The 14,143-nt window shown below is 35.8% G+C and overlaps 1 protein-coding gene across 1 annotated transcript in view; it reads right to left on the bottom strand.

Annotated features, from left to right (window-relative positions):
- Positions 1 to 1,395: 1,395 nt before the first annotated feature.
- Positions 1,396 to 14,143, bottom strand: part of LOC306882434 (forkhead box protein N2-like) — a 44,784-nt gene continuing 32,036 nt past the window's right edge. Inside the window, exon 6 of the mRNA XM_079437046.1 lies at positions 1,396 to 2,619. Coding sequence (XP_079293172.1) covers positions 2,174 to 2,619 — 446 coding nt within the window. The 3' untranslated portion in view covers positions 1,396 to 2,173. The remainder of the gene's footprint in view (positions 2,620 to 14,143) is intronic.

Raw genomic sequence — 14,143 nt, 5'->3', positions numbered from 1 at the left:
TTGGGTCTGTTGTTAGAGAGCAACTGGCTCTTGATTCACATTACAGACGGAGGGGCAAATGAGGAAAAACTGCTGACCAAACTTCATTCTGCTCCACAGCACATTATACGTCCTCTGCTAACATACAGCATGAATAATAATCATATTTAAAACATCTGGTTTCATGTACCTGTGCTATCAGGTGTGGCAGTAATTCAGTAGTTTCTCATTAAAACTTTAGTGGCTCATATTTCACCCCAAAATAATAATTACATCCCATTATTATAACAACATTTTGATGTTTGAGCTTTAAATTTTCTTGTATATCAACTTTTTTTTTTTTTTTTTTTTTTTAAATCATTGTAAATTAGAGATGCTAGTTAAAACTAAGGGATTTTAAGTGCCATTTGAAGGGGAAAAATGTGCTTAAATTGTCACGAAAACATAAAATCACAATCTTCATTTTGTTTATGCAAAATATAATTTGTTATTTTTCTTTTTCGTTTTGAGGTGAAATGAGCTTTTCTTTAGTGGTTTCATGCGATTCACCCTCATATGAACATGCATCTCTACATCTACCCACAGTCTCCAGTTCCTCAAGCTTTAAATGGTTTAACTCCAGTGTTGATCTAAAGTCTGCTGACTGCTTTAACACGCTCAACGAATGGACACAGAAACACATGCATACATAATGACACACACACACACATATATATACCAAGAGGAAATATAGAGCTACACGGCTCCCATTTTTTTGCATAGGCTCTGAACAGAGGGAATCAAACAGCAAGCGGTTTCATCTAGCACACAAAAACTGATGAAGCATCCGAACAGATCCCAGACACCAAAGAGAGAGAAAGAAACCAGGATGATGGGAAAATGTGTTCCAGTCCTCTGCTGTTCATTCAGACTGGTTCCAGAGTCTGTTTGGGCCGGTTTGTGTTTATGAATCCTTCCGCTGATGGTTATGGATCTTGATCCTGTGTTGATATATAAGATTAGGCTTTGATTCCGGTCATGCAATCAATCATCCAGTCGTGCAGTTCTTTTTTTACTTTTTAAATTAGTTTAAAAAGGCTCAGTGTAAATCTCATGAAATCACGTTCAGGTCATATTTCAGTAAAAAAAATAATATTAAAATAAATAAATAATATTCTTATGAATAATACACTTCATTAAAATAATAGTCTATTTTAGTACTGTTATATTAATTTTTAATAAAAAAAAATAGCATTGTAACATTTTCATGACAACTAAGCATTTATAAGGAAAAAATAACATTAAGGTAGAAATTATTGTATTAGTTTTTATACTAATTTTCACAGATTTCTAAATGTAAAAAAAAAAAAAGGAAAAAAGTTTTTGCAATTTTTGTACATTCCACCAAATCTGTTATTTTTCTTTTATAACATTTTTAATAAAGCATCACTGCAACTGCAACTAAAAAATATTTTATTACAGTAATTGTAATTATTGAGAAAAATGGGAATTCTGAAGAAAATGTCCCAAAGCAAAATTATGTTAATATTAATGCAAAATATAATTAATTTTCTGGATTGAAGTGTGACCTGTTTACATGAGATTTACCCCATAAACATCCCCAAACACCACTGACGGATCCCTAAAGAAATGAGAAAGTAATCCGTTATCCGTAGATCCTTTCTGCACACATCGGCTCAGACCTGATGACAACCCAACAAATATCCAGCACCTCTGATGAGGAGAACGAATGTAACGCCACCTGCCTGATGAGAATTATTGCATTCTTTGTTCTGAAAAAAAAAAAAAAAGTAATCTTGACGTAATTGGCGTCTATAAAATGGACGAGATGTTAGTGCATCGAACAACAAAGACATGCACTCGTTTCTCAGTATAAATAGCACAGACTCACTTGGAAGAGTAGGACACTCACTTAAAGAGGAAGCATGCAAATGTTTGAGAGAAAAAACACCAACTTCTACTTATCCGAGAGAAATCCTTCATCCTGAAGCACAACAGCCTGCGTTTCTCCGAAAGTCTCAGTATGGCTTCGTTCACCTCCGCGTGAGGGTTGCTATTGCCGTAGTTTGAGTCAGGGAGGGAACTCTCTCGTATAAAAATGCAAAAGAACAAGAAAGAAGGATTCAATGATGTGAAAAATGAGGAGGCACAGTCACTGATACACAGTCCAGGGGTTAAAATGTCACTAAGCCATTCATTTCCGGTGCTTTTCTGGCTTTTTACTCTTGGCCGTTCGCTTGGAGAGATCCAAGCCGGACCGGATCCCAGCGAGGTGCAACAGAGACCCGGCCGCCTCCTTCAACTCCTCGTCCAGTTCTGGTTTGGACTCGTGACGGGCTCGTTTAACCGGAAGAGGGCACTTGACGGTGAGCGTGCGACGGACGGGGAGCGAGGCTAGACGCGGGTTCCTCTCCTCCTCCGAATCCTCGTCGCTGTGGAAGCCCTCGCTGCCGGCGCGGTGGCCCTGGCCCGAGTCACAGCCGGCCTCGTCCAGGGAGGACAGCGAGGACGAGGAGGACGAAGAAGAGCTAGACGAGCAGCGCTGGAAAGACGAGCTGCTGTAGTTATGGTCCTGCTTCGGGTCGCTGCTCACCAGGACCGAATCCGGGCGCGAGAGGTCTATGGGGCTGTCCAGGTCACCTGAGGACCAAACCACAACATAATCATAATTAGGGATCAGCGGTATGGGCTTAAAAATATATCACGATCATTTCCAGTATTTATTGCGATAATGATATCAATGACAATAATTCAGGAAATCTTATGCATCCACTAAGAGACAAAAAATATATATTTTTTAAAATCCTATTTCTTTAGAGAAAAGTATTATCTTGACTATTTTTACCCAAAATAGGGTGTTGTGAGCATTACACACATAATATGCTGACTATTTAATTCATACTGGAAGCCGGAGGGCACAAAACTCCACACATGCATTGCAGAAGTAATAGCACTGAAGACGCTCCAGGAAATCCCTAATATGGACAAAGAGGTATCCAGATTTTGCTTTAGCTGAATAAAATGCAGATAGAGAAATATTAATTGAGGAAACTTGAAGACAATACGATTGCGACAATATATGTTTTGTGTTCAAGTATTTTATAAGGATGGAGTATATTTATAATGCAATGCTAATCAACACAGCCTTTATCACTGTATATAATACTATAAAATATGATGATTTCTGCCTCATTCGGTGATATGAAACCATGTCTGATCACAAATTTATTTCAAACACTCGTCTGATGTTATGTTAATCTGGAGAAAAGCATGTCAGTAAATGATATCTTTGTTGGACAACAGGTTTAAAAGCAGGCGCACACATATGCAAACCTGTATCACACACGTGCTACTGTACTACATTTCTTCAAGGCTGAGACCGATTTTGTCGCACTGTACAGCCCTAACCAAACCAGTTCCAGATTGTAGAAGGAGCTCCTCATTTAGCGATAAACTCCTCCTCAATTTCATGTCTGCCTTCCGCCATGACGCTCCGCACGGTCGCACACAGAAGTCAACAACTAGGCTTTATCATTATTATTGTGGGAAGACTATATAACAAACGATAAGATATTGCCCATCCCTAATAATAATAATTTGTGAAAATTAAGGCAAGATTATAGTAGGGCTGTCAAATAAAAATTTGAATTTCGAATATTAATTGAATTTAAAATAAAAATCCACATTTGAATGCAAGGAACGTGTTGCACTCGTGTCTCGCACAAGAGAGCAGCATGTTTAGAAAGCCATGTAAAATTAATGTAACTTTATGACAGGTTTTATTCACATCCCAATGAATCTCATGTTTTTAAATGGAAAAAGGTCCTCTGTGTGATTGGCTTTTATCCCTTTGTATCAAACCATGCATACATGATGCTGTTTTGTTTATACTGTAATAGTTTAAGCAACTTAATTGTATTTGCTTTATAAGCATTATGCACTGTTTTGTCATAATAAGTCTTTTTCCCCATGCACTTCAACAGCACTTACATACACCAAACTTTATAGATTTTTACAGAGCATATATATAATTTGTCTGATTTTTTACACCATTTAATTCATAAAAACATGGTGAAAATTAATTTTTTGCTGGTTGTTTACAGTTATGGAGTGATAAAAAGAAAAATCCCCCTTTAAAACCGTCAACTCTAATGTCAACAAAATTAAACAAGATTTTTTTTGAACCAATGTTCATTTTTCTGTACTGGAAATGTATGGAAATTAGTGCATATTTATTAGATTATGTATTATTTGCATATTTAAAAATAACATTTCAGAAATCTTGTACTTCAAATATATTTAGCATTTGGGAAACAATTTGCATTTTTGTATTAAATTTCTGTAATTAATCAAACAACCAACATACATAAATATTGCATAGCTAATATCTCACACACACACACGTTGGTTTTTGTGGTTTCTGGGGACTCTCCATAGGCGTAATGGTTTTTATACTGAACAAACTGTGTGTGCTATTGCCCTACACCAACCCTACACCTAAACTTAGCCCTCACAGGAGACTTTGTGCATTTTTAGATTTTCAAAAAAAACACCATTTAGTATGTTTTTTAAGCCTTTTGAATTACGGGGACATAGGCAGTGTCCTCATAAACCACCTTCATATTGTAATACCTCTGTCATACCCATGTCATTATACACATTTGTGTCCTCATAAACCACATAAACATGCACTGTGTGTGTGTGTGTGAGTTAAATATTAGAAATAGTATTATAACAGTAATATTTATAATATAGTAATATTAACAGTATAATATTTTATAAGTTAAAAAAGTTAAACAAAATATTTAAAAGTTCATAATTAGGTAAGGTGATTTCTAAATTTTTTTTTACTCTATTTACCAGTGTGTAGACTTTTTTTGGGATATCTCTGTTTAATCATCCCATAAAAGCCAGACAAAATTCATTTTCACCATGCTTTTAGGAATAAAATGTATAAAATCAGGCAAATGTTATATGAAGAAATCCCTCTGTAAAAATCTTCAAAATATAGATAGAAATAAAACTAAAGTTTGGTGTATGCAAGTGCTGCTGAAGTGGAGATTTCTGAAAGTGACTTAAAATATGTATTTTCTTTCCACTTGTCTGAAACAACAAATTATGAAAAGCCAAATAGGCCAAAATTTCACAATTGCCCAGTGCATGAAAAAAAACAATGTTTTGTAGTGTCTTTCTATTCTGTAGCCCTCTTCGGAAGGGACTAGTTTTACAGACGTACTTAATGATTTTAATCCCGTCCGAATCTGATACGTCTGTGTTTTTCCTCACAACTTCTGTAATAATTCCAGAGCAAATTACCAACAGTTTTTCAGCAAACTCAGTGATCCTTGGAGAAAACTAATCCCATCCGAATGCGAATGTCTGTGATTGTTTCCTTGTGTGTTTTAGCCAACGTGAATTACCGTAGACGCTCTTACCGTGCACATTTTTTATATGTTTGCCTCCCGGCAACAAAATAAAAAATAAAATCAAGACTGGCTACTGTAATGTCAGCGTCAGGTAAGATTAACGTTACTCACATTCATTTCTGCATTTAATTACATAATGTTTTAATTACATATGTAGGCTACATTTATTAAAACGAAACATGGTTTTACCACAAAAAAATAAGTTAAACTAAAGTAACCATGCATTAACCATGGTTTTGCTATACTAGCCATATAGCTTCACCATGGTATTTGTAGTAAAACTGTGGTTATACTATCAATCTGAATGACAATACGCAATGCACGCATGAGCGCGTGATCTCTGCAATGCCCTGATGCCCAAACCCTCCCACCTCTGTAATAAACACGGAGATGTTAGTCCCGTCTGAATTGGTACATGAAAAATCGCAGACATCAGGTGATAAGAATCAAAACTCAAACGTAGTTTAGAAAACTAGTTCTGTCTAAATAGGACTTATGGCTCTAATGGATTTTGGGACATTGTCTTGACAGGTTTCATGAGGTTTTGCCAGTTATAAAATCTTTTCATGTAAATTTTCCATCTCTGAAGTGTCAATCTGTAAACTGCCGTTATGAAACACATCAAGTACTTTTATCTGCCCGTCTTAATGAAGCACTCTTATAATGGTTTATTCTGCTACGGGTGATTAAGGCTCATTAAAAGGTAGAGAACACTACAGTGACATGCTTAACGAGGATAAAGACGTGTGAAGGAAGTGCAATGCTGCACTAATTAACAGCAAGAGCTTTAAAAGTTGCTACGCAGACATATTTGCAAAACCATCTCCATAAATGATGATGCATATGTGCCTTTCTGCATGAACCTGAACTAAACAGACTCAGCCGCTGACGAGGCGACACTCGGTGTAACATCAGTCTCACAGACACAGATTTCAGACTTGCCAGCATCAACATTATAGAGGCACATGAGCGCATTTGAGAACAACAGAACGATAGATAGATAAATGGAATGTTAGAAAGTTAGAATGTTAGGTAGATAGAATGTTTGACAGATACAAGGATAGAATGCTCAATAGATACAATGATAGAATGTTTGATAGATACAAGGATAGTTCGATAGATACAACAATAAAATGTTCAATAAAGACAGCGATAGAACATTCGATAGATAGGGTGTTAGAATATTTGATAGATACATTAGATACAACTATATAACAATAGATATATACAGCGATAAAACTTTTGATAAGGCGACAGTACATTCATTAGATATAGCGATAGAACATTCAATAGATACAGCGACAGAACATTCGATAGAGACGGCAATAGAAAGTTTATTAGATACATTGACAGAACGTTAGATAGACACAACAATAGAACATGCAATAGATATAGCGATAGAAATTTTGATAGATACAAAGATAGAAGGTCCGATTGATACAGCGATAGAACGTCCGATTGATACAGCAATAGAACGTCCGATTGATACAGCGATAGAAGGTCCGATAGACAACAATAGAACGTTCAATAGATACAGCGACAGAATGTTTGATAGCCACAATGATAGAATGTTTGATAGATAAAACGATAGAACGTCCGATAGATACAGCGATAGAACATTCAATAGGGAAAAGGGGGAAGTGGTGTGTGGCCAAGTATGGTGACCCATACTCAGCATTTGTGCTTTGCATTTAACCCATCCAAGTGTACACACAGTAGTGAACACACACCTGGAGCAGTGGGCAGCCATTGCTGCGGCGCCCGGGGAGCAGTTGGGGGTTCGGTGCCTTGCTCAAGAGTCTCACCTCAGTCGTGGTATTGAGGGAGGAGAGAGTGTTGGTTATTCCCTCCCCCACCTACAATCCCTGCCGGACCTGAGACTCGAACCCACGACCTTCAGGTTACAAGTCCAACTCTCTATCCATTAGGCCACAACTGCCCCCTGATTAGATACAGCGATAGAATGTTTGATAGATACAATGATAGAATGTCCGATAGCCACAACAATAGAATGTTCAGTAGATACAGTGACAGAATGTTTGATAGATACAACAATAGAATGTTTGATAGATACAACAATAGAATGTTTGATAGATACAACGATAGAATGTTTGATAGATACAACGATAGAAAATTCAATAGATACAACGATAGAATATTTAAAAGATACAACGATAGAACGTCCGATAGATACAGCTATAAGACGTCTGATAGACAACAATATAATGTTCAATAGATACAGAGACATAATGTTTGATAGATACAACAATAGAACATCCGATAGACACAACAGAACGTTCAGTAGATTCAGCGACAGAATGTTTGATACAACAATAGAATGTTTGATAGATACAACGATAGAACATTCGATAGATACAACGATAGAATGTTTGATAGATACAACGATAGAATGGTTGATAGATACAACGATAGAATGTTTGATAGATACAACGATAGAACGTCCGATAGATACAGCGATAGAACATTCAATAGATACAGCGATAGAATGTTTGATAGATACAACGATAGAACGTCCGATAGACACAACAATAGAACGTTCAGTAGATACAGCGACAGAATGTTTGATAGATACAACAATAGAATGTTTGATAGATACGACGATAGAATGTTTGCTAGATATAACGATAGAAAATTCAATAGATACAACGATAGAATATTTAAAAGATACAACGATAGAAAGTCCGATAGATACAGCGATAGGACGTCTGATAGACATCAATAGAATGTTCAATAGATACAGCGACAGAATGTTTGATAGATACAACGATAGAACGTCCGATAGATACAGCAATAGAATGTATGATAGATACAACGATAAAAGGTCTAATAGATACAGCGATAGAACGTTCAGTAGATACAGCGACAGAATGTTTGATAGATACAACAATAGAATGTTTGATAGATAACGATAGAAAATTCAATAGATACAACGATAGAATATTTAAAAGATACAACGATAGAACGTCCGATAGATACAGCAATAGAATGTATGATAGATACAACGATAAAAGGTCTAATAGATACAGCGATAGAACATTCAATAGATACAGCGAAAGAATATTTGATAGATACAACGATAGAATGTTTGATAGATACAACGACAGAATGTTTGATAGATACAACGATAGAACGTCCGATAGATACAGCAATAGAATGTATGATAGATACAACGATAAAAGGTCTAATAGATACAGCGATAGAACGTTCAGTAGATACAGCGACAGAATGTTTGATAGATACAACAATAGAATGTTTGATAGATATAACGATAGAAAATTCAATAGATACAACGATAGAATATTTAAAAGATACAACGATAGAACGTCCGATAGATACAGCAATAGAATGTATGATAGATACAACGATAAAAGGTCTAATAGATACAGCGATAGAACATTCAATAGATACAGCGAAAGAATATTTGATAGATACAACGATAGAAGGTCCGACAGATGCAACGATAGAACGTTCAATAGATACAGCGACAGAGTGTTCGATAGATACAGCAATAGAAATTTTGAAAGATACAGCGATAGAACGTTCGATAGATATGGCGTTAGAATGTTTGATACATACATTAGACTATACAACTTCTGGTAGATACAACGTTAGAATGTTTGACAGATACAATGTTCGACAGATACAATGATATAATAATGTTCAATAGATACAGCGACAGAATGTTTGATAGATACAACGATAGAACCTCTGATAGATACAGCGATAGAATGTTCAATAGATACAGCGATAGAATGTTCAATAGATACAGCGATAGAATGTTCAATAGATACAGCGATAGAACGTCCGATAGATACAGCGATAGAATGTTTGATAGATACAACGATAGAATGTTCAATAGATACAGCGATAGAATGTTTGATAGATACAACGATAGAATGTTTGATAGATACAACGATAGAACATCCGACAGATACAGCGATAGAACGTCCGATAGATATATCGATAGAACGTTTGAAAGATACAGCGATAGAATGCTCGAAAGATCCAGTGATGGAACGTTCGATAAATACAGTGATAGAACGTTTGATACAGCGATAGAACGCTTGATACAGTGATAGAACTTTCAATAAAGGCGACAGAATGTTCATTAGATATAGCGATAGAACATTCAATAGATACAAATGATAGAACGTTCGATAGACACAACAATCGAACATGCAATAGATACAGCGATAGAATGTTTGATAGATACAGTGATAGAATGTTTGATAGATACAGCGATAGAAGGTCCGATAGACACAACAGAACATGCAATAGATACAGCGATAGAATGTTTGATAGATACAACGATAGAACATCCGACAGATACAGCGATAGAACGTCCGATAGATACAGCGATAGAATGTTTGATAGATACAACGATTGAAGGTCCGATAGACACAATACAACGTGCAATAGATACAGCGACAGAATGTTTGATAGATACAACGATAGAATGTTTGATAACTACAACGACAGAACATTCAATAGATACAGTTATAGAATATCTGATAGATACAACGATGTTTGATAGATACGATAGAACGTCCGATAGATACAGCGATAGAACGTTCAATAGATACAGCGATAGAATGTTTGATAGATACAATAATAGAACATTAAATAGATATAGCCATAGAATGTTTGATAGATACAACGATAGAATGTTTGATAGATACAACGATAGAAGGTCCGATAGATACAATGATAGAACATTCAAAAGATACAGCGACAGAATGTTTGAAAGATACAGCGATAGAACGTTCGATAGATACAGCGATAGAACTTTTGAAAGATACAGCGATAGAATGTCCGATAGATACAGCGATAGAATGTCCGATAGATACAGCAATGGAACGTTCGATAAATACAGTGATAAAACGTTCTATATGGAGTTAGAATGTTTGATAGATACGTTAGATACAACTGTGCAACGTTCGATAGATACAGCGATAGAACGTTTGATACAGCGATAGAACGTTTGATACAGTGATAGAACTTTCAATAAGGCGAAAGAACGTTCATTAGATACAGCGATAGAACATTCAATAGATACAAATGATAGAACGTTCGATAGAGACGGTGATAGAAAGTTTATTAGATACAGCGACAGAACGTTCGATAGACACAACAATAGAACATGCAATAGATACAGCGATAGAATGTTTGATAGAGCGATAGAATGTTTGATAGATACAATGATAGAAGGTGCGATAGATACAGTGATAGAACATCCAATAGATATAGCGATAGAATGTTTGATAGATACAACGATAGAATGTTTGATAGATACAACGATAGAATGTTTGATAACTACAACGACAGAACATTCAATAGATACAGCTATAGAATATCTGATAGATAAAAACGATAGAATGTTTGATAGATACAACGATAGAACGTCCGATAGATACAGCGATAGAGCGTTCAATAGATACAGCGATAGAATATTTGATAGATACAACGATAGAAGGTCCGATAGACACAACAATAGAACATGCAATAGATACAGCGATAGAATGTTTGATAGATACAATGATAGAAGGTCCAATAGATACAGCGATAGAATGTTTGATAGATACAGCGACAGAATCTTTGATAGATACAACGATAGAATGTTTGATAACTACAACGACAGAACATTCAATAGATACAGCTATAGAATATCTGATAGATACAACGATAGAACCTCCGATAGATACAGCGAAAGAACGTTCAATAGATACAGCAATAGAATTTTTGATAGATACAATAATAGAACATTCAATAGATATAGCCATAGAATGTTTGATAGATACAACAATAGAATGTTTGATAGATACAATGATAGAAGGTCCGATAGATACAATGATAGAACATTCAAAAGATACAGCGACAGAATGTTTGAAAGATACAGCAATAGAATGTCCGATAGATACAGCGATAAAACGTCCGATAGATACAGCGATAGAACGTTTGAAAGATACAGCGATAGAACGTTTGAAAGATACAGCGATGGAACGTTCGATAAATACAGTGATAGAACGTTCGATATGCCGTTAGAATGTTTGATAGATACGTTAGATACAACTATGCAACGTTCGATAGATACAGCGATAGAACGTTTGATACAGCGATAGAACGTTTGATACAGTGATAGAACTTTCAATAGATACAAATGATAGAACGTTCGATAAAGACAGCGATAGAAAGTTTATTAGATACAGCGACCGAACGTTCGATAGACACAACAATAGAACATGCAATAGATACAGCGATAGAATGTTTGATAGATACAACGATAGAAGGTCCGATAGATACAATGATAGAAAATTCAAAAGATACAGCGACATAATGTTTGAAAGATACAGCGATTAGGGATGGGTATCGTTAAGGTTTTAACGGTATTACTACTCTTATCGATACTGCTTATCGATCCGGTACTTTAACGGTATTCTTATCGGTACTTTTTGTTTTACTTTGTTTCTTTGTTCATATTCTTACAGTATCTTATCTTATGTATATAAAACACTAAAAATGCCTGCACTTCATCAATTTGTAAATGCACCAGTGCGCAGGTATTTTTAGTGTTTTATATACATAAGATAAGATACAGTAACAACATGAACAAAGAAACAAAGTAAAACAAACTGACAAATACAATAAAACAAACACACAAACGAAATGAAATAAACAGTGCTTTCATTTTTCCATGAAGGTCTCTACTAATATTAATGTTCAGGTAAGTAATAGTTACAAAAGTAATCAAATGTAAATGAGCACTGCATAGTTTTCACTGTATGTACTGATAGATTTATGTTTATTAAAGCTATAACGTTGTTCAGATTAAGAGCTGTGGGTGATTTTCTCTTTGCATTTTGTTCTTTGATTAACATTGATGGCTCACGCTCCAGTCTGACACTTTAAGACAATATACTGACACGCATCGGATTTTCTCCCAACTGTTCTCGTCCACTTAAAACATAAAAGTGAAGACTCTCATAACCGGCCATTTTGACACATTGTGTGTGTATTTTTTTGGCATATTTTTGTGTGTTATTTCGACGCGCCCGAAGCTCAAAGTGTACTTTGCTTGTCCGTTTTGGAGCACGCCGCCGCGCAGGCACACGCGCGCACACACATTTCAGCCTGAACAGCGTCACTTGTTCAGATTGTCCTGCAATGTAGCAACAGTAAAGACGGCATTTTATAACAATCACTGATTGAGCTGATTCAGATAAGATTCAGATTCAGATTTTGGTTCGGAGGAACGAATCCGCGCCGCTATGAAGGGAAGGGAGAAATGCGGCTATAATCCTTGGAAGCCAAAATCAAAAAAAAAAAAAAAAAAAAATACTTAGCTTAATATAACAGCCACAGGCCTAAAGTGTGAGCAGATGTTTGAATAGTTGGTTCTCTCTTCTATCATAATTAAACAGGACTTTCATGTTGCGTGTGCTGAAGCTCATCCGCGTGAGCGCGATCTGGCTTCTGAATTGCGCATAACAAAAATGCATCATAGACAAATGTTTGAATATTATTGCACATAAAAACAGCTGGCGACATATATATATATATATATATATATATATATATAGAGAGAGAGAGAGAGAGAGAGAGAGAGAGAGAGAGAGAGAGAGAGAGCAACAATAAATGTATGTGTGTTTTCTTAATTTCTCCAATACCGACAGAAGTACCGATAACGTCAGAGCTTATCGATACTCCGGTCTTTCATAATTTAGCCGATAGATACAGCGATAGAACGTTTGAAAGATATAGCGATGGAACGTTCGATAAATACATTGATAGAATGTCTGATAGATATGGCGTTACAATGTTTGATAGACACGTTAGATACAACTAAGCAACGTTCGATAGATACAGCGATAGAACGTTTGATACAGTGATAGAATGTTCGATAGATACAGCGATATAACATTCAATAGATACAGCGATAGAACGTTTGATACAGTGATAGAATGTTCGATAGATACAGCGATATAACATTCAATAGATACAGCGATAGAACGTTTGATACAGTGATAGAACTTTTGATAAGGCGACAGAACGTTCGATAGAGACAGCGATAGAAAGTTTATTAGACAGTGACAACGTTCGATAGACACAACAATAGAACGTTCAATAGATACAGCAATAGAATTTTCGATAAATACAGTGTTCAATAGAATGTTCAATAGATATAGCATTAGAATGTTTGATACATACGTTAGATAAAACTAACTTCTGGTAGATACAAGGCTAGAATGTTTGATACAATGATATAATAATGTTCGATAGATACAGCGTTAGATAAACAACAGAACTTTCTAGAGATACAGCAATAGAAGTTAGAACGTTCAATAAATGTGATAGAATGTTTGACAGATATAGCAGGGGTAGACAATAAGGGAAATTTGCCACTGGCCCTCCAGTGTCTTTTGAAGTTCACTGGCCCAGGTCAACGCGTCGGGTATTGATCCCAATAATCACGAATAAGAACAGTTTGCTTGAACAACATGAATAGCATTTATTTTTTTTAAGGTAGGTTTAGTGCAAAGTGCAGCAAAACTGTGCAAAAACATGAAACAAGTGCAAATAAACCTATTGCATAGGATTCATTCTCCGTAGTCACACAGCAATTCATTATATTATGTTCATACCATAGGTTTCATACACGTTAACTTTTCTCTAACTTACTTGTCTGCATATGTGGGCATTGATCTGCAGAGCTCACAGTA

This window comes from Barbus barbus (assembly GCF_936440315.1).
Source record: "Barbus barbus genome assembly, chromosome: 16".
Classification (NCBI taxonomy): Eukaryota; Metazoa; Chordata; class Actinopteri; order Cypriniformes; family Cyprinidae; genus Barbus; species Barbus barbus.
Note: the sequence above shows the minus strand (reverse complement) of the source record. Positions and strands in the feature narration are given on the sequence as shown.